Here is a 22,039-nt window from a genome sequence, read left to right on the forward strand (position 1 = left end):
AACAAACAGAGGTTGGCCCATGTGAGTGTATGCCCAGAGTTAGCTCTGCTCGTGGCTGACTCCTGATCTGGAGACGTTCTTCCAAGGGTCTTAGCAACAGTGGCGGGTGTGGAGTGGTTCTGCAAAGGCTGGGCCCTGTGATCTGGGGTAATTTCATCTGCACTGCTGGGCAGAGATTCGGTGCCACGGGAGCAGGCAACAGATCCATCCAGAGGTAAAGCAGGCACCGCTCGCCAGGCTAATTCTGTGACGGAGGAGAAAGAGTTGCCCTCTCTTCCATTTTCTAAGCACTCAGTAAGTATCCAAAGCGTATCACAGTTGGCATGTTGGCAGTGGTTTCCATCTGTGAGTTGCTTATCCCTTTTATTTTCTCATTCCACTATTTCAAACATTCAGAGGTGGGGCTTATCACCACAGACCGATCTCCCTGTGGGCACTGGCGGGTTACTGACCCAGACCATATAGATAAGCATCCCAGCCTGGCCACCTATGACTATGGACACAGATGGCTTTATCTCACCAAGCCTCAGCCTTCTTGCCTGTCTAGTGGGTTGATACCATCTACCTCCCAGGGAAACCATGGGAACTAAACTAGGAGCATAAACAAAGTCCTGAATAGAGCAACCCAATAGGCATGGTGCGTGCTCACTACGGCTAGCAGGAGCCTCTCCTGTATAGTGCCAGAGTCTGAAAACCAGGTCTCTTTAGCAAGGGAGCCAGGCTGTCCAAGGAACAGGATGGACACCCCAATCTGCCACAGAGAGCACAACAGAAAGACGGCAGCTGGCCCAGCCTGAGCAGGCAGAGCCAGGTGTGTTTGGTGTGGGCGGGGGTCCCCAGCAGGACACTCACTGGCGCTCCATCTCCTGCTGCTCCTGGAGGATCTTGTTGGACTCCATTGCCAGTCGCTTCTGCATGAGGAGCTCCTGCCGGTGCAACTCACGCTGCCGTGCTTCCTCCAGCCGCTCTCGGTCTGTCATGAACAGCTCCCGGCCCTGTTGGGGGTTGGGGGGCTCAGCCCTGGGGAATATGGGCATGCCCTGTCACAGAGTTTGGTCAGGGGTCATGGGGGGGCGGGCATCGTCTCATTCCGGACTTACAGCTCCAGCTACGATAGAGATGGTCAGGCTTCGGCTACTCTTCAGGACATTCACGGCCTGTGGAGACAGGGGGACAGTCAGCTGGGGCCTGACAGTCAGACTGGAGCAGTGCAGGCAGAGAGCAGAAGGGTCTCAGCCGTCGTAGCGCTGGCTGCAAGAGCTGAATGGGGAGGAGATGACCACAGCAGGCGAGGACCACAGCTCACCTCCTTGTGGTCCAGGTTTGAGAAGTCGATGCCGTTGACTTCCACAATCTGGTCTCCTGTCTGGGGGAGAAACAGAAGGGGGTCAGTGTGTGTGTGTGTGTGTGTGTGTGTGTGTGTGCGTGCGCGTGCATGCATGTAATCCCTACATTCATCTGCAGGAAGGTCTCCCAGGATGCCAGACATATAGACTGGTGGTCAGCAGCCAATTCTAACTTTCCAGGGAACAGACCAGGTGGCACGCTCTGATAGGGTTCTGGGAGGCCCTCAAGCTCATCCTGGCACCCCTCCAGCCCATAATGGTCTTATTGGCTATCAAATATCTAACTACTACAAGTTAATATCTTTTGCTAAATTATGACATTTCCTTTACAAGGTTTAGTTAATGGACACAGAATGCTTTGGGCTTCCCATACAGCACAGGCTTTGCTGACCCCCCCCGTTATAGTAACAGTCATAGCTGCCATTTATTGATCAACCTTATGTGCCTGGAGCAGATCCAGCCTGAATGTTAATTTAATCTACACAACAACTCTAAAAGGAAGGTTCTAGCATCCTTATCTTGTAGATGACAAATTTGTCTCAAGAAGCAATTACGAGTCACAACTCTGACAGAAGACCACGTGGGTTTGGCTCCCAGCCCTATGTTTTAGGTACACAGCCTTGGAAAAACCAGCGTCTCTGCTCGTGGTTTCCTCCGTGTGGGGATAACATTGGTACCTCGCCCTCAGAGTTATGATAGGGCTTAGAATGCAGAATGTCAATGCCGACATTGCCACCACACCCACAGACTTAGGACCAATGGCTGCCAGAACTGAAGACGACTACAGAGGGGTCCGATACCCTCCCTGAAATGACGAAGGACAATGTGGGAAGCTACAACATCTGTCAGTGTGCAACCCCCTGTCCCCGCCCCATCCGGCACTTACCTCCAGCCCCACCTCTGCAGACAGGGAGCCAGGCTTCACATGGCTGATGAAGATGCCAGGCTTCTGGGTGGGGCCGCTGGAGATGCTGCGGGATACAGAGATGTGGGTGAGCCTCGTGCCCACAGCACTGCTTATTCTCAACAGCCAGCCTGTGGCCCTCGGTCCACGTGGCCAGCCCTCGGGACGTAGGTCACCCATGAACTCAAGGCCTGAGGTCTTCTGTCCCAGCCCAACTGTCACTGCCGCACTAGGCAGTAGTCACAGAAAACTTGGAGATTTCATCTCCTTAGCACCTCACCCAACACACCACACATGCTGTTTTTTTTTCCTTCTGGAATTTTCCTGTTCATTCCTTATGACTACAAGATTTTCACCAGACCTTGATTAAGCTAATTGCCCCAAAGTTGTCAGTGCTTCTAAATTATAACTGGTCAGGATGGTGCTTGTGCTGTTATTTCCTCTCCTGGTATGGTAGATATATCCTAATCAATTGCAACACTCTTTCCTGCCCACCTAGACACAGACTTAGAACCTTTCATAGAACACTACCTCAGGACACCACTGCCAGCGGAGGCACGGGTAGGAAACTTATTTGTCATCCTTGACTCAGGGGGTAACTCTTAATCACACAATATTATAATTATCTGTGTTATCAGCTTCTATATTAGGCTGCCATCTCCCAGGAAAAAAGGACTTTTAATTTTATTTTTTGGGACAGATTTTTACCTTGCCCAAACTAAGGTCAAACTCACTATGTATCCCAGGATAGCCTTGGATTTAGGGTCTTCCTGCCTCCATTTTCCAAGTGCTGGATTTACAGGTATGCGCTACCACGTGCGGTGCACACAGGTGCTAAGAACTCACGCTAGGTCTTTGTGCTTGGCAAATACTCTTACCAGCTAAGCTACATCCTCACACTCTAGGACAGACAGTAAAATCATAATGGAGCTGGGCAGAGTGGTATACTCCTTAATCCCAGCACTCAGGATGCAAAGGCAGGCAGATTTCAGTGAGTTCAAAGCCAGTCAGGTCTACACAGTGAGACCCTGTCTTGGAAACAAACAAACAAAAACACACACAAATAATTTCTGGGTCTGCAAAGATGGCTCAGCAGTTGCGTTAGACAGCACACAACTGCTTGTAACTCCAGCTCCAGGGGATCCAACGCCTTCTACCAGCCTGGGTGGGCACCCATACTCAAGTGCACAAACCACATGCACACAGACACAAAATTAAAAACTTTTTTTTTTTGGTTTTTCGAGACAGGGTTTCTCTGTGGCTTTGGAGGCTGTCCTGGAACTCACTTTGTAGACCAGGCTGGCCTCGAACTCACAGAGATCCACCTGCCTCTGCCTCCCGAGTGCTGGGATTAAAGGCGTGGGCCACCAACGCCCGGCACAAAATTAAAAAACTTTTAAAAAGTCATTTACAAAAGTGTCAAATAAATGCAAGTGCAAACAAATAATAACAACTTAACTAATAAGTAACATTTACCTGCGGCTGGCCACTGAGCTTGCTACTGTGCTCTCTCTCTCTCTCTCTTTTTTTTTTTTTTGTTTTGGTTTTATGAGACAGGGTTTCTCTGTATTGTTTTGGAGGCTGTCGGTCCAGCCTGGCCTTAAACTCACAGAGATCCGCCTGTCTCTGCCTCCCAAGTGCTGGGATTAAAGGCGTCCACCGCCCGGCTTACTGTGCTCTCTTTATAACAGCTCCATGGTATAGGAGGAGACTGAAGCTCAGGGTGCCTTGGGGTTCAGCACTGGCCCAAGTCTGCCAGGAAGCATGGCCTGGCAGAGCACATGCATGCTCAACAGAGATCCACACATGGACCAAAACCTACTCAGAATTCTCTAGCTCCTATGTGTGTTTGCTTATTGTTTTACTTTATGAGACAGGATCTAGCTGCCCAAGGCTACTCAGAGCTCTTTCTGCCTCTGCCTCCCCAGTGTTAGGGTTGTGGGCATGGGTCCCCTGGCCCCTTTTAAGGAAGGATTTCCAGATCATTGGTGACAGGAGGACTGGAGAGTGTCATCTGCAGTGGTTGAAGTGCTTATCCAGAGAATGTGGGTTTATCTCTGGGTCTCAAGTTCCTTATCATCCCCAGTGCACAAGACAAGAGTCCCCAGGAGCAGTAGTGAGGAAACCCTGAGAAGTGTTGGGGAGTCTGGGGTCTACTGGCTGTCACTGAGCCCTGGGCATGCCTGCCACCCACCCAAAGACCGGTGACTGATCCCAGGGATGCCTGCCACCCACCCAAAGACCGGTGACTGAGTCCAGGCATGCCTGCTACCCACCCAAAGACTGGTGACTGAGCCCAGGCATGCCTGCTACCCACCTGCAGCCCAGGCCCCGGGAGCCTACCAGGCTGATGAACACCTTCTTCTCCTTGGTTGTTCGATTGCCAGGAGAGCCCAAGCCACCTCGCACACCCTGAAGGAGGAGCAGAGAAGTTTACCAGGTCTACATGCACTCAGTGGCCTCTTTGTGCTTGAGACCTTCAGATCAAGTCTCCATATTCACAGAGCCCGCACAGTCATTGTATCGCTGGGGTGTGGGTCTGGAGATCCACCACACCATAGGGGCATACAAGGTACCCCATAGGGGTATGCAAGGTACCCTAGGGGCTTATGTGAAGACCCAGAGGACACATTTCCAGAACCATGCCTTCTGCAAGGCCAGCTGCCCAGCCCTTATTGAAGATAGACCTAGTCTCTTACCCCAGACTCTGACACAAACTGATCCACATACTGCCATTTGAGGGGCTCCCCGGGAGAGCTGAGGAGAAGGGGGAACAGAAGGTGGAGCCAATAAACGCATTTGAGGGGTCTGGGATATGTGGGGATGCCACGCCCATCCCACTCCCCACCCTCACCCCACGCCCCAGCCCAGGAGCAGTGCAAGTCAGGGCATGCAGAAGCCAGACCCCAGGACTCTGCGGCCACCGTGGAACTCACAGATGCGCCTGCTTACCTCTTCACGGGGATCAGGCCGATGTCTGCGGGCAAACACAGCGTGTTAGGGAAGCACCTATACCCTTGGAGTTGGGGCCATGATCCCCACACCCCACCCCTGTCCCAAAGCTCTGGCCTCACTTACGCCTCACTTTGATGGACACAGTCTTCTTGGTGCGGATCAGGTTGATGACTTCCTCGTGGGTACAGGAGGAGATGGAATAGCCATTGATCCGGACAATCTCGTCCCCTACCTTGGCACAGGGAGATGGGACAAGCGTGGGGGTAGAATGCCAAGCGGTGGAGGGGGCCCACTACCAGACGCTTGCAGCCCCAGAAGGGGCCGGCAGCCACCCAACGCTTTCATCTGTGCCTCTGTATCATGTGGCAGCCAAGCTCCCCTCCAGCAGTGGGGGGCCCAAGGCAGGCCACACCCCCAGTTCAAAGACCTGGGGTGGGGGAAGCAAGCAGGGGTGAGTAGAAACGCTGAGGCAGCAGTCAGGACTCTGTGACCTCATCTCGGCGCTCCCCTCACCCCACCAAGGAACCATCAGGTTCTGGGGTCCACCTGCTCTCTGCACCTCCCTGCCCTCAGAAGTGGGCCCTTGTCTGCCGATGGTTAACACCCACGGCGAGCGGAATGGGGACCTGAGACCCCAGCTCACGTCACTAACACCAGCGGACAATCTCTTTAGTTCCACCACATAGAAACTCAGCGGAGTAAACTGACTTCTGAGCCTTGGTGCTGGGAGCAAGCAAAGAACTAAGAATGAGCACGGGCTCTGTGCGTCCAAGCCTTGCTTTTTAATTCTTACAGGGTACGTGACTTGGGTCAAGCCTCGTGAATTCTCTGAACCACAGTTTCTCTCACACATAAACCAGGGAATACCACGGAAGCTGTTGAGAATTAAGCAAACGTGTGTGTAAGGTGTGCAAGGCCAGCCAGTACGGGATCCACAGCAGCTTCCTATAATATGGTTGTTGCTATCGAGGGCTGTGGAGCCAGCTCTAAGAGGCACGTCATGATGAGACTGCCCCCTGCTGGCCATCGCTGCTGCCTCCTCCAAGCACTTGGCCTTGGGGATTTAGACAGAAGCTCCTCAATGAGCCAAAGGATCTTTGGACATCAGCATCTCGTGAAAGAGAAGGCAGTGGGGTATGGATAGGCGACAGGGTGGGTGGGGGTGGGGCATGGATGATGTATTGCCCAAGACCACGAGGGCAGTAGCTACCACACAGGAACAGAACCCAGCGGTCTGGCAGACCGAGACTATGGGCTTCACTGAAACCCAATCACAGGTGTCTTGGAGACAGGCTAGCACAGGTTGGGGACTCAGGCTGGACTCTGAGGGAACAGGGTCTCCAGATGAGTTCCCAGACTGCAACACTCCTATAGTCACCTCTCAATACCACCAGGAAAGGGTCTTCCCCCTGTCTGGGACACGAACACCCACCTTCTCTGTCTCCTGAGAGGTGTCACAGAGAACTTCCTACATTTCCTAGGACATTGACCTAAAGAGAGCGTCTGTGGAGATCCTTGCACCCATTCTTACAACCCGGAGGGCAGGAACTTTATGTGGGGACTGCAGTGGTGCTATGAAGAAACAGAGGCTCAGGGAGGGGACACGATTTGCTCGAAGTCACCCAGTGGGCAAAGTGGCTGTGTGTTCAGGTCTCCATGACAGACACCGCATGCTGGCCCGTGGGTGTCTGGAAAAGTGGGGCATGTGGCCCAGCCTGGCCGCAGTCCCCTGTGTGGTCAGAGCCCCGAGTCCCACAAGAAGACAGGGATTACTCTGTCCACTCTATGGCTGGGACAGGAGAGGCCTGGAGTACCGTTTTCTACATGAGCAGGCAGCCAGCTGCACACTTATGTAAGTAAATAAACATTAAGGAGGTTTGAAAAAAATCTTAAGTATCCAGGAGAGGCCAGGAGCACCGTGACTGAAGTCTCAGAACTAGGTCCTACTGGAAGGTTCAATCAAGCCCCTGCAGGGCACCCAGCCTCTCGGGTCAAATCCCTCTTGCCTTCTAGAACCTTCTCTGTGCTGTCCTCCAGCATGAGAAACTTGAACCCTGCGTCAGCCAGTGGATGAAGGCAGTTTTGTCCTAGCTCCTCTTGAGGGGATCCCCTGTGTTGTTACTATAGGAACTTGCCCGGGACCCTAGTCAGAAAGATTCCCACGTAGCCCCTGGGTAGGGTTGCAGGATCAGCTTCCCTCTCCCCCTTGCTCTACACAGAACCCTGCAAAAGAGCCTTTGTATGAGGATCACAGTAACATGACAACCTGAGGGACAGCGGCACAAAGGAGAGATGAAGGGGTCGGTGTTTCATACGCCTGAGAAGCAGGTGGGAAGTTGGATGTCTAGGTTTCACGAGAGTGTCCTGGTGGCCTCTTTCCTGGGGCTCTGCCGGGAAGCTCTCGTCCTCAGAGGAGAGCTCACTCTGGAAAAAAGGGGCCCCAGCTGACGCCAAGAGGGGAGCTCATTGTGTGCTCGCCCTGGCTGTGTTTCTCAGCTGGAAAATGTGCCGCAGAGGAAAAGGACAATGAAGGGGCTGAAATTTCAGATGGCACTGAGAGCCCTGAGACAGGGATTGCGAACAAAGCCCTGTCTGTCAGCTTGCTGTCCCCACCCCTCCTCCTCGGTGTCTTGTACCATTAGCGCTGGAGCCCCCTGGAGCCCGTCTTGTCCCCCGATGGGATGTTGATAACAAAATCTCTGGATGTGTCTTTACCTGGATAGACACAAACAGCTCTGGGACCTGTCCCGGCTCAGACACAAAAGACCACAGGGGAGAAACCTGGGGTGCTGACGTGGCTCCCAAGTTCAAAGCCTGGCTCTGCTGCTCACTGACCTCTGAGTCTCCGTGAACCCCATAAAACGATTCACGGATGTGTACTGACTCGTTGGAGGTGCTCACCAATCTCCCCTCCATCCTGGCTGGTCATCTCACAGGCCTGGCCTCTCAGGCAGCGTGATCACTGTCTCATTTCACTCCCGTCTCTCCAATCGCCTGATGAGGCAGGTGGCTCTGGCGGTGGGGAAAGTGGGTCCAGGGTCGAGTCACTTCACTAAAGTCACACGGCTTTAAGGAAGACAAGGCCAGGATCTGAGCGGGATGGCCCAGAAGCAGTGTCTATGTCCCTACGCACCACACCGCGGTAGACTAAAAGTGAGGTGCTCCATTCCTCCTTCAGGAAGCAGGGGAGTTGGGGAGGAGCTGGGGGCAGCGGCAAGAGGCAGCAGACAGGTACCAACTTGATCCAAGAAAATGGGCAAGAGCAAGGTAGAGTTCCACGGTGGAGTGTGAGGACAGACAGACAGACAGACACACACACACAAAGAGACACACAGACTCATACAGAGACTCACACAGACACACAGACTCACACAGAGACACACACACACACAGACATACACACACACTCACACACACACACACACACACACACACACACACTCACACACCGTTTTCCTGCATCCTGAAGATGTACACTCATCAGAACACCACTTGGACTCTTCCTTCCCCACAGCCTTAAGGAAAAGGGTGTCCACATTGTGTCATGAGGAGGAAACAGGGCGTCTGAGACCCTGACCCCATTCTTCTGGCCCTGTTGACTCACCTGCAGTCCAACGCTGTCTGCCTGGCCACCCTTGATGAGGTGGGAGATGAAGAGTCCGCAGCCAAATTCCAGGCCTCCACGCACGCTGAGGCCGAGGCCTTCTGGGTGCAGACGGTCCAGACGCACCTCCTTCAGTTTCCTGTTACGGTGATGGGGGTTGGTGATGGCCCAGCTCGGGTCTGGCAGCCAGTAGGGCCCCCGGGGTGGCCCCTCCCAGTCCTTGTCTCTGACCTGGAGCGTCGGGGTGTCAGCTGGTCATACTCCACCTGGTGCTTCAGTGGGATCAGGGGCCGGATGGCGTCAAACAGGGGCAGGCGGTTGGGCTCATTGATGACCAGCTTCAGGTCCCCCACGAGCACAGCCACATTCATGGTCCTTTGGGAACGTCAGAGGTGGGAGAGTGTGCGGCTGCGACCTTTGTCCCACTCACTGCACCTCTGGGCCCTAACAGAGCTTATAAACCCACTAGATGAGTCAAAAGCAAAGGGGTGAGCAGGGACAGCAGATGAGGTGGCCGGGGGACAGCTGGCTGTTTTGTTTGGCCTATTCTATTGAACCTATTCGGGCACTCCACAGCTACCCCACCACACTGGACGCATCCTGAGGTCAGTCTCTCTTGCTCACGGTATACCCCTGAGCCCTAGCCCATAGCCAAGCCGGAAGTGTTCCCGTGAGCGGATACTGAAGCTGCATGTAAGCAGCTTACACACGGGTTCCCAGGAGCATGGGGCATGTGCTATCTTAGGACACCAGCCGCTCCCGGGACTCAGATGGCCTGACGAGGCTTGCCTCCACACACACTTACTGGTGGTACATCCGCAGCACATCATAAACGTAGTCCTTCTCTGCATCGTTTTCAATGAGAAAATCCACCTGGAAGTCCAGAAAAGCAGAATTACAGCTCCAGGTCCCATGAGCACCCAGCATGCCCACAGGAGACCTGGGGAGGAGAGGGCCCGGGCCAGAGTCCCCACGGCAGTTCCTGAGGTAAGGATGGAAGAGGAGAGGAAAACCAGGGACCGAACTGCCTGACATACCAGGCCTGTAGAGAACACCCCGGAACAGCTCAGAAACATGTTATCCCAAGGCAACATGACGGAGCCACATGCAAGGTTAGAAACATATGTGCACGCAAGACCCCCATCAACAATGGCCCCTCACGGCTGTGCCACCTGTGCCGGGAAGAAGCCCACAGTCTCACCCGATGGTGGCTGTAGTGGCGGATAAATGCTCTGAGGAAGGATTTGGGCCACTCACTCGGATAGCACATCCTACCCACCAGAAGCACCCCACTACCCAACTCCTCGGTGCTGCCCGAGCCGGGCGCTTTGCCCTGAGTTCTGTCCACTAGTCAGCCTCCCGACCTCTCCTTCTCCATCCTGGGCAGGTGTCCCCACAGGGAAGATTAGGTTACATCATTCCAGCTTTTGCTGACGTCAATAGCTGAGCTTTCATGGTCATGTCCAGGTGTTGTTTCGTTAGCACCTCCACCCCTGGGGACCTGGGGGTCCAGGAGCCCCAAATTCTGTTCCTCAGCAAAGTTCAGTGCAAATCTCCAGGGGCTGCACCCTGACTTTCTCTTCAGCCCAAGATTAAGCAGCAGGGAGGGGCAGATGCTGGGGGGGGATATCGGAACCTCCTCTCCTCTGGTCTCTGGGGCTGGTTAGCACTGTGGTCCTGCCTCTGCCCTTCATAGGAGGAACAGCTGCAAAAGCTGTGCTCTCCTGCCTGCCTCGGGCCTGGGGCAGGGATGGGCAGCCATGCTTCTCTACAGGTACTTCCAGGACTTCGGAAGACCCCGGAGAGGCTGTCTGTCCGTGTGGACAGGAGCCTGAGGCCCAGTGCTCGGGGCTTTGAACCTGAGCAGGAAATACAGATTTCCAGCTTCCATCTGGAAGTTCCTACTTCCTATAGCTACATGAGCATTTGACTGAGGACAGGAGGAACCCAGAAGGCTGTGTTCCTGGCTGAGCTCCAACGGCTCGGATTGTGAATGGGGAAAGAGGACTCATAGATGGTACCGAATCCCCTAGGACCAGGCCCAGAAAAATCTTCATATATGAGATCGTGTCACTTGAGTGTTTTATTTTTTTTAAAGATTTATTTATTATGTATACAGCATATATGCCTACAGGTCAGACAGAGCACTAGATCTCATTATAGATGGTTGTGAGCCACCATGTGGTTGCTGGGAATTGAACTCAGGACCTCTGGAAGAGCAGTCAGTGCTCTTAACCTCTGAGCCATCTCTCCAGCCCCCTTGAGTGTTTTATAGTTTCTTGATGCATGTAAAATTTAAGCCAGAAGGTAAGGATGAACCCCAGTGTTGGAGGCTCTGACTGTCACACACCAGGCTCTAGAGTTGACTGCCATCATAAAACAACAAAACAAATCAACCAAACAAACAAAAAAGCAAACCCTTCACTTGATTTAGCCAAGTCCTTGTCCTAGCCTGCCACTCTTCCTGGCTATGTGGGTCTCCTTTTAGCTCCTTGTGTAAGCCAGACCCCAGCCCCTCCATCCCCGGGTCTAGGCACATGCTGTCCACTTCATCCTGGTGGCTTCTTTCCCACAGAGACCAACCTATTCCCATCTCTGGGAACTATTTCAGTTCTGCTGGAACATTGCTAATGATTTGTAACTTTGGTTTGTAAGTTTTTGAGATTTGTCTACTAGAAGAAAATGTGGCCAGCTTCAGTCTGCATTCCTTATGACTAATGCAAATTAACTACTCGATAAACAAACCTTGAATGGATTCATTGGTCCCTGCCTTTTGGTCTACTCATACTCCTCAGGAAGAAGAGCCATGGGGACACAAGGGGGAGGAAGAGACTCTTGCAGGGCTCCCAGAAGCTCCTAGGTAACGTTTGTCCAAAGCCCTGTGAGACCCTTATTCTTACATCATACAAAGAGTATCACAGGGGTGGCCCAAGGCCACAGCTAGCCGAGCTGGGATTTGAACCCAGGTCTGATGCCAAGCCCACACGTGTGCTGTTGTGCCATGTCCAGTAGGGCTCAGGTCTTCCAGGGCAAAGAGCACCCAAGTCCCCTTCAGGCCCCAACATCCAACCTTTGCTTTAGAGACACCTCTCTCTAATCCTCCTCTCTCTCCTTTCTGTTTGTTGTCTGCTTGTTTTGTTCTTTGAGACAGGGTTGCTTTGGAGCCTGTCCTGGAACTCGTTCTGTAGACCAGGCTGGCCTTGAACTCACGGAGATCCACCTGCCTCTGCCTCCCGAGTGCTGAGACTCCTTTCTACCTGGCTCCTTTCTACTGTTTTTATTTATTTATTTATTTTTATTTTGCTTGTTGCTGAGACAAGGTCTCACTCTGTAGCCCTGGCTGACCTGAAAGCTAATACGTAGATCAGGCTAGCCTCAAACGCAGAAATCTGCCTGTCTTTGTTTCCCCAGTGCCGGAATTAAAGGCACGCATCACCACGCAGGACTCTCTTCACTGTTACTGAAGGCTTGGGGGAGGGGAGGCTGGGCTCAGTGGTTAAGAGCTTGCCTGGCGTACACAAGACTCCAGGTTTGATATCCTCCCCCCAACCTCCTCACCTGGTCCATAGGAAGCCAAAAACGGAACCCCTGTTAAGTGACACTTTGAACCCCAGTGGTTCTGCTCTTCAGGGGGGGCATGGCAGCCCTGTCTGCTGAGTTGGAGGGAGGCAGCTCATCTAACTCTAGCCTGGGTGGGGACAGGAAAGGGAATTTCCCTCCCGTCGCCCTGGAGAACTGCATCTGCTGCATGCTCAGGTGGAAGCAGCTTGGTGGCCCTCATGGGTGACACTCAACATGCACCAACTGTAGACTAGAAAGTTGGGGTAGGAAGCTAAGGAGCCTTGGCAACTTAGGTTCAGGATTCTGTTTTCCTGTCTCCCTAGAGCCAAACACAGACTGTAAGGACCCAGGCATTACGCTGGCCTGCCCCTGTCACCTGGCAGAATGCACTCAGGCAGTGCCCTGGTCAGCCCAGGGTTCCATGATTACACAGTCTGCAGGCAGGTGCAAAGGACCCGTTTAAGAGGCAGACCCCGCCCACTACGATCTCTTTCCGGTCTCTCTCTTCTGCCCCCCCCGTCTCTCTCTCTGTGTCTCTCTCTCTGTCTCTGTCTGTGTCTCTGTGTCTCTGTCTGTGTCTCTGTCTGTGTCTCTGTCTCTGTCTCTGTCTCTGTCTCTGTCTCTCTCTCTCTCTCTCTCTCTCTCTCTCTCTCTCTCTCCTGCTGTTCCCCTGGGGCAGACAGGACTTTTCCTGTCTCCTTCTCTTCTGTCCTCTCTCTGTCTCTGTCTCTTTATCTCTTTTCTCCCCCCTTCCCCTCCCCCTTTCTAATAAAACTTCTCACTTAAGCTCTGTCCCTGGCCTTGGTCACCCTCGCCTGCCATGGAATCCGCCAAGGCTCCCCTGGAGTTTTACCACACCACAGACAACAGAGATGGTCTTCCTAGAAGACAGCCTGCTCCTGGAGCCCCAGGCCCTGTGGACAGCCATTAGACCAGGGGTCTCCCCGGGCCAAGTCACACCCGACTAGTTCACTTCTGGGGGGGTCTGCAGGCCCAGCTCTGCCACACCAGTAAGCTCACACCAACCGGGTCCTGTTTGTTCACTTCTGAATGTCATCTCCCCCACATTGTGTGTAGGACTCAAAGCTGTAGCCAGACAAGCATTTCCAGGGGCACAATGGAAACTTCCAGGGCCTCCCACCCCTTGGCTTTATTCTTTTTGTTTGTTTGAGACAGGGCTTCTCTGTGTAGCAGCCCTGACTGTCCTGGAAGTCATTATGTAGACCAGGCTGGCCTCAGACTCACAGAGCTCCTCCTGCCTCTGCCTCCTGAGTGCTGGGATCAAAAGTGTGTGCCACCACCGCCCGGCCTCTCTTAGAATATTTAACGCGTCCTTTCAGAATCACCCACATGCCATGGAACCAGGAGGGCAGCTCCCCTCGGTGCTGACTGCTCAAGAGAAGGTGAATGGCAGGGGGCTGGGACCATTCCCAATCCAGAAATGTCTCCAAGGAGACTTGAGGAAACAGTCCGGCTTTGTTCTCTGAAAACTCTCATACCTCATTCTCCAGACTTTCAAGAGCACCCAAGAAAGAGGACAGAAATACATGTATGGAAGTCTCTGGGGATGTGGCTGTGCGGTAACAATGCCACCACCACTCAAGCTGCCCTTTTAAAGTACGTTTTTTGTCTGGCGCTAGTGGTGCACGCCTTTAATCCCAGCACTTGGGAGGCAGAGGCGGGAGGATCTCTCGGAGTTTGAGACCAGCCTGGTCTACAGAGCGAGTTCTAGGACAGCCTCCAAAACTACAGAGAAACCGTGTCTCGAAGAACAAAACAGACAGACAAAAAGCCCCTTCCCAGTCCCTTCATCCTGGCTGCTCTCTGCTCACTGATCTACAAGCTCACCCTGCCAACAATCACAGGAAACAGATCCTATCAGGCCCATTCCTCAGATGAGGAAACAGAGGCCGAGACACAGATAGAGACTAAGCCTGCTGCCTCTAAAATCCCATCTACCGCATGGTATCTCCTTTCTGGGCATCTCTTTGAGTGCCTTTGTCCAATATGCATTTATTGCACACCTACTGTGTGCAAGATGCCAATTTTCTTTAACTAAATTTAGTAAGCTGTTCCTTTCCTAGGGTCCCACTTGTCATGGGAGCAGAATGGTGCTCACGGTGTACAGGAGCTGTTAGGGGTCTCTGTCCCGCCATCACCCCCATACCCACCAGGACTCATGTTCTCCTGCTGATGGGCAGCCAGCACTGTGCTCTGAGCACTTTCCCCTCTCTGTGCTCAGGCCCTTTGCGGATGGACCAATGGACGGATGGACAGATGGACGGATGGACAGGAGAAAGGGGTGAAAATCCATAAATAACTCATGCTGTTCTCTGCTGGCTCCTTGAGCTGCTTGGGGATTAAACAGGCTGCATGCAAAGCACTTGGTGTGGCTGTTTTCCCTTTCTGTGCCCCGCCCGGCCTCCACCCAGACTCCGCCCAGTCCTCATCCTGGAGGCTTTTGAGGGGGGACTTGCATGTCCTCCGCTTGTGTTCAGCTGGTGGAAGACACAAGCAAGAGACCAGCAACTCGAGGAGAAGGAAGTGTGTCCTTGGTCGTGCAACTCGAGGAGAAGGAAGTGTGTCCTTGGTCCCTTGCTGCCTGTCCAAGCTACTCAAGTATACTTGCCCTTCCTCAAGGCCAGAGATGAGCTCATCTAGGGACGAGCTGCCTGTCTCCTCCTGTGGACCCTGGACATCTGCCTCCAGCGTCACCTCTTTATGGCACCCTTTCGTCACTCACTAAGCTCTCTTTGTCCCCACCTCTGCCCCGGGCCCCTCAAGCTGGATTGGATTTTGTGTCTTTCACACCTGTGTGAGCCTAGGAATTTGTGGACTGCAAGTGTGGGGGGCGGGGCCAGCAAAGCCCTCCTGGACTGTATCTGCACTCTCCCTGCCTTAGCTTCTTCACCTTTGAGGGGAATTGCTTTCATTAATTCAGCGAGTTAACACAGGAAGAGCTGAGGGCAGTGCCTAGAAAAGCAGGTGGTCCTACATGTTTATTAAGTAAATGTAGGTAAGAAGGAGTAGGTGCGGTGAAGGCCCAGCCTTCCTCCCACACAGTACGTACTCCAGCTTTATTTGACTCTTGCTTTATTATCTTCTGTTTTAGTTTCACTTATGTTGCTGTGACGAAAACACTCTAATGACCTAAAGCAACTTAGATGGGAAAGGGTTAATTTGGCTCACAACTCCAGGCCATAGTTCGTCATTGGTGGGGATTCAAGGCTAGAACTCAAAGCAGCCAGCCAAATAGCATCTACAGTCAAAGGCAGGGAAATAAACGTATCCCTGCTGCTAGCTTTCTTGTCCTCAGCTTGTCTCTTCTCCCCCTTACACTGCTCAGAACTTCTTGCCCAGGGAATGGTGCCACCCACAGTGGGCAAGTGAGTCTTCCCGCCTCAATTAGCAACCAAGACAATCTCTGCAGACCAACCCATAGGCCAACCCAAGACAATCTCTGCAGACCAACCCATAGGCCAACCCAAGACAATCCCCACAGACCAACCCATAGGCCAACCCAAGACAATCTCTGCAGACCAACCCATAGGCCAACCCAAGACAATCTCTGCAGACCAGCCCATAGGCCAACCCAAGACAATCCCCACAGACATGCCCATAGGGCAATCTAAGATAATCCCCACAGACATGCCCATAGGCCACTCCAAGACAATCCCCACAGACATGCCCATAGGCCACTCCAAGACAATCCCCACAGACCAACTCATAGGCCAACCCAAGACAATCCCCACAGAAACCAGCCCATAGGCCAATCTAAGATAATCCCCACAGACAAGGTCATAGGCCAATCCATCCACTCAGTTCCTCAAGTGAGTCTCTTTTCAGGTTTCAGCAAGTTGACATTTAAAACCAAAGGGAACATCTTCATCTTAGTGAACAAAAACAACACTGGGAGGTGGCAGGATAGGGGTGGCACTCGCCTTTAATTCCAGCACTCAGGAGGCAGAGGCAGGCAGATCTCTGAGTTTGAAGCCAGCCTGGTCTATAAAGTGAGTTCCAGGACAACCAGGGCTACACAGAGAAACCCTGACTTGGAGAAGAAAAAGAGGAGGAGGAGAAGGAGGAGGAGGAGAAGCAGAAGCAGAAGAAAGAAGAAGGAGGAGGAGGAGGAGGAGAAGAAGAGGAAGAGGAAGAGGAGGAAGAGGAAGAGAAAGAGGAAGAAGAAGAAGAAGAAGAAGAAGAAGAAGAAGAAGAAGAAGAAGAAGAAGAAGAAGAAGAAGAAGGAGAAGAAGAAGAAGGAGAAGAAGAAGAAGAAGTTGTTCAAGTCATCCAATACATAGGGGGTTTGAGGCCAGCCTACCTAGGCTACATAAGAGCCTTTCTCAAAACGAAACAAAAGTAAAAGGGGGCTGGGATGCAGCTCAGCTGGGGTGTGGCTCAGCTGGGGTGTGGCAGCTTGGCTTCCCATTGTACCTCTAGTTCCCCTACATGACCTTTGTCTCATCTGGGCCCCTGGTGATATTCTGGGGTTTCCCCCATCTTTACCCTTCTGGGTGACCACATCAGTCCAAGGCTCTAGCTCCCCCAGTCCTTTCCAGCAGAAAAGCTACAGGGTGTGTCAAATTTCAGACCTCCCCAAAGGGGGGGGGTCCTGCTCTGTCCCCTCCACCCTGCTCCTTAGAGCAGGTGGTCATACCTTACCCCTTTCACACCTGCAGCCAGTCCATGGGTAAAGCCTTTCTGTTCCACCTCCGACCTTAACCAACAGGCAGGACGCTCACCAACATGTCCGGAATCCTACTGAGTAAAGTCCTCTTTCCACCCCGGACCCACAGGGCCAATCATATTCCAACGTAAACCACTCTCGATTAGGCTGCTTCTCTGAACTCTGTCTGCGACCTTCCCGGCCTGCCCCCAGCACACTGGGCTACGCAGTTCCTCCCAGAGTCCCCCTGCTGCTCTGGAGCACAGCAGGCAGACGGTTCCCTCCTCCACGTGCAGCACAGGACGCCTCCCTCTTTGCCCAGGTTCAAATGTCACATCTCTAGAGAGGCCTTCCTGGTGGCTGTACACGAAATACCACCTGCTGGTTTCTACCCCCCCATTTCTCCCAGCATTCATCACAGCACCCTATCATAAGATACTGTTAGTTTCCTTGGTAACAGTTCCCCCCCCATGAGGGCGGGGCTTTGTTCTGCTCTTCGGAGCTTGGAACTCTGCCTCTCATATATTAGGAGTCTAGAGAGTGTTCACTGCACACATGCGTGCATGAATGAAAAATAAAATGAATGAATGAAAGCACAGAAAGCCCTGTGGCCTCCGGTCGCCGGGCCTGGGGCAGGGTACACCGGAGCTGCTCATAAGTATGTGGTTGCTGGGAGGCAATAAACATTTTCTGAGCAAATGAGTAACCAGGCTTCTGCACCTCGGGTGCTGCTGGGAACAAAGAGAGAGGCTGCTTTGAAAGGCTGCTGTTCCATGGGGAAATACCTTAGTCCCTGACCATCCTGGCCTGGCTCTACCCAACCCAAGGCTGTTCCCTCCAGTGTTCGATGCTTTTTGTGCCGGAACCATGAAAGCCGGTAGGATCAACTGGAGGGAACCTTTACAGTAACGCATGCATGCAGACTTTGGCTGGGGAACCAGAACATCCTGCACTCAAATTCCTACTTTCTCCGACCTCACACAGGCACTGCACACCCCTCACAGAGAAGGGAACAAAAGCTTGAAGACTGAATGGCTCCCCCAAGGTCTCTGTGTCAGTGAGTGGCAAGGGTGAGACTTGACACTAGCCTTGGGATTCCCTGAAAGCCCAATTTACATAAGCCTCCTACACACGTGTAGGTCTCACTCAGTCATCAAGGTGAAGTTATTAGTTAAGCAGTATGCCCAATTCACAGATTTGAGACCTGAGTCACAGACAGGACAAGTGGCTTCTAGGTCACCCAGTGTCATCCCTAACAACACATTACCTTAAACACTACGTCTAGCAGCTAAAGCTTTAGACTGAAAACTTCTGTTTAGGAGTGAGTTTGCCTGAAACACCTAGGACGGGGGTCCTAGCAACAGCTGTAAATTCCACCCAGGTCAGCTGTGTCTCTACTGAATCTTCCCTCTCAGTTCCCGGATGATCCCCATCCTGGAAGGGGAAGGCTGCTGCTATAACTCAGACAGCAGGGCACAAAGTCCAGCCCAGGCCTTGCTCACTAAGATACCTGCCCTGCCTGGGACATGGGGACATTAATAGGTAATGACTCAGAAGAGCCCGGACCGGGAAACGTAGAGGCCCAAGACCCTCTAGAACCAAGGAAGTAAGAATAGGGGTGACTATGGAGTCAAGCCAGACTTCAGGGACCTTGGGGGAGAGTCTTGCAAAGGAGGTAAAGGGCAGGTAACCACAGCTCTGCTAGAAAGTGAAAGAAAAGCTGAGGACACTCCCAGCCTGAGGCCAGGAAAGAGAAATTCAAGCTCAGCCAGAGGGCAGGAGGCTTGAAGTGGGTGACTGAAACCTACACTCAAGGTTAGCTGCAGCTGAGATGTCTCCCCGCACATCCTGGGCTCACAGGGCACCACCTAACACAGCCGGTTCCCTTGACAGTCACCAGCCCCCTCCTGCTCAGCTTTCGGGCACTTCTCATCCCTGGGAGTGGGAGCCGGGATGCCCGAAGCGTCCTCTTGCTGCCCCTACTGCTGTGCGCCTAAGGTCTGCCTCCCACCCAAAAGACAGCCTCGGGAGGGAACAGACAGCGAATGTCACAAAACAGGCGCTCGGAACACATTTTAAGTGAATGATAGGCTGATCCCTGCCATCGGGCCTCAGCTCTTGGCCAATGCCCTCTGTGGTCCCACTTGTGGGGTCTCTGGGCCTCCATGTGGGCAGGGAGGGGAGGGGCACCCAGCCCTTGCTTTAGGAGGTCTGCCTCCCAGAGACAGGAAGGGGCTCAGTTTGGTTAAGCCTCGGGGCATGGAGTCCTGTTGATACCGGCTTTACCCCCATCTGGGGCCTGGAGGGATGTCCACCACAGGGTCCCTGCCTCTCAGTGGCCTTCTGAGGCCTCCTCAGACCCTGGGAAACGCTTTAGGAAGTTCCTGACTTCCAGTCAAGGTCTTGGAGGATTTTAAAGAACGAGTGTGGCCCCTCGGGGCAGCAGGGTTCTACTGACAGACCAAAACCAGGCTCTTCACTCCCTCAGCCCCTCCTTAGTCCTTCCCTGAAGCTTGGCTGTACTGTTTTAAAGCTGCCCTCAGCCCTGTAGAAGGGTACCCGGGCTTCCAATGACTCTGGAGGTCAAAGGGCAAAGAAAGTCAGTTTAGTAAGCCCTTACAGCAGGACTCCTAGTGTTCCCTCCTCATTTTGCTGGGGAACCACGCCTGCCCAAGGCTCTCCGACAAGGTTCTTGTCCATCTCTCACCCACCCGGTGCGGGGCACCTCTCAGCTCTGACCTTGTGTCGGAATTCCCGGGCCACCTTCCGGTCCATGGCTGAGCCTGATCCAGTAGCGTGCGAGCGTTGCAACTCAACCCACTCCTTAGGGTGCCCTGCCTGTCTGCGGTGCTCCGGGCGGGCCAGCCACCCGGCAGAGGACCAGCCTTCTTCGGGACTAGGGGCGGGGCCTCGCAGAGTCAGGGGCGGGGCTGGGAGGAGAACCGGCAGCCTGGAGGCGGGGTCACCTGTCCTGGAGTTCAGCACCGAGGCCCTGAAAGGGAAGGAGCTCCCCGTCTGGATGGCGCTGATGGTGGCTAGCGAGGCTGCCGGGTTTTACTTTTATTGTATTTTTGTGGAGTGGTCTCACCCACACACGGTTAAGGCAGGAGACCGAGGAGAGAAGATGTCGGGCAGGTGGGGAGGAGTGGGGGCGATAGTTTGGAACTTCCTTTTCTTTTTGAAAGAGTGTCTCGTGGCGTCCAGGCAGGCCTTGAACTCAATACATAGCCGAGGAGGTTGGCCCTGAGTCCTGATCCTCCTTGCCTCTGCCTCCCAAGTGCTGGGATCACAAACCTGGCCCAATGCATCTTGCTGAGGTTTGGAACTTTTTGTGGTGGCATTGGCGTCTCTTCGCGTCGGTGGTGGACACACAGGGAGAAGCCATGGCCTTCCTGAGCCCCTCTCCCCCTCCCCCTCCCCCCTTACTCCATTCCCATCTCACCTTCTGCTAGGCTTCACCCAGGCCTCTTCCACCCTGTTTCCTAGCGTAAAAACTCTTGGGGGCCAGGCTGGTCTGACTGCGATCCACGGGGGGGGGACGGGGACAGGGGGGGACGGACACTGGTTCACTTTCACCCCTGGCTCCCCTAACTGCTCTGTCCCAACAAAACAGGAAGTAACCCAGCACGCAGTCATTGGTGTGCCTGGGGCCTTGTGCAGGTCTTTAATAGAGTACCTGCCCCCATGCTCACGCCGCATTAAGGGATGGACAAGGAGACCCAGATCAAGCAGGCACTTACAGCTGTAACTCCAGAGAAACCAGAAGGGTCTTCAGATCCCTCTTTCAAGTGCCAGGGTTTAGCAAGCAGGCTGTTTTCATGGGGCTAAATTATGGCCTAGATTAATGTATACATTGTGTCTGGGGAAATAACTTGGAAAATACGATTTGTATTCTCATCTTCTGATACAGTTTCATTCTGGGGCTGAGGAAAACACTCTGCAGAGCAACTTGGGGAAGGAAAGGGCTGTCCCATCTTAGGCATCCAGGTCACATCCATTGTTGACAGGAGTAAAGGCAGGAACCCAAGTAGGAACTTGAAGCGGAAACTTTCCAGCTCGCTCACTCCCCGACGCGTGCTTAGTTTGCTTATAAAACCGAGGACCGCTTGTCTAAGGATGGAACTGCCCGCAGTGGACTGAGCCCTGCATCAGTTCATGACTAAGACAATCCCCATGGACTAGCCCGCAGGCCAGTCTGACCCAGGCAGTTCCTCAGTCAAGCCTCTCCTTGTGTCCAGTTGACAGTTAATGTAAACCAAGATTCTTTGCTATTTACTAGGTAAGTCAGAGAGACTACTGTGAGCGTTTACCCGTCCAGAGAAGACCACACAAGATATAGTCCTCTCTCTTTGATTCTCTTCCTTCCTTCCTTTTGAAAGTCTAGTCATTTATTTTTTGTGTGTGTGTATATAGGTATTTTTCTTGCATATAAGTAGTACACTGTGTATGTGCCTGGTGCCTGTGAAGGCTGACGAGGGTTCCTGGAACTAGAGTTATGGACAGTTGTAGTATGCCTTGTGGGTGCTGGGAACCGAGCCCCAGTCTTCTGCAAGAGCAACACGTGGTCTTAACCACTGAGCCATTCCTCCAGCCTCTTCTGCAGTTCTTATGTCATGTGGCTGTTGGTTTCATATTTAGAACCCAGAACAAAGAACGTCCTTGCCCAGCAGGACCCAGCCCATAGCCACCTGACCTTTCTTTCCTGTGACCAAGCCATCTTTTAAAACTACTCCCTACTTGGCTTTTAGTGTGGCACTGGGTCCTGGTTCCCTTTGCACACATACCTCTGCTCTGCGGCCACTGTGTCTGCAGGACTCTCTCGTTGACTCTCAGCCGGTGTCTTTTGAAGAACCTACTTTCGTTAAAGTAAAAGAGGCCAGCTTAGCCACCATATGTTTAGAACTGTAAGTGCCGCAGAACAGATCTGCCAAATGAATGTGTGCATTCCGAATCATACCCCTACCCAGGGGTTTGTGAGGGGCCAAGTCTTCCTGAACACAACA

General features: G+C 53.1%; 1 protein-coding gene across 1 annotated transcript in view; it reads right to left on the reverse strand.

The window, feature by feature from the left end:
• The window catches only part of Ush1c (USH1 protein network component harmonin), a 43,432-nt gene extending 23,516 nt beyond the window's left edge, over positions 1-19,916 (reverse strand). Inside the window, 12 exon segments of the mRNA XM_013124230.3 lie at positions 853-995; positions 1,101-1,157; positions 1,307-1,366; positions 2,233-2,317; positions 4,568-4,662; positions 4,950-5,007; positions 5,203-5,227; positions 5,329-5,437; positions 8,810-8,948; positions 9,041-9,184; positions 9,615-9,682; positions 19,776-19,916. Coding sequence (XP_012979684.2) covers positions 853-995; positions 1,101-1,157; positions 1,307-1,366; positions 2,233-2,317; positions 4,568-4,662; positions 4,950-5,007; positions 5,203-5,227; positions 5,329-5,437; positions 8,810-8,948; positions 9,041-9,184; positions 9,615-9,682; positions 19,776-19,811 — 1,019 coding nt within the window. The 5' untranslated portion in view covers positions 19,812-19,916.
• Between the last annotated feature and the right edge of the window lie 2,123 nt (positions 19,917-22,039).

The sequence above is a fragment of the Mesocricetus auratus genome, unplaced genomic scaffold (genome assembly GCF_017639785.1).
Source record: "Mesocricetus auratus isolate SY011 unplaced genomic scaffold, BCM_Maur_2.0 Super-Scaffold_100054, whole genome shotgun sequence".
Lineage (NCBI taxonomy): Eukaryota > Metazoa > Chordata > Mammalia > Rodentia > Cricetidae > Mesocricetus > Mesocricetus auratus.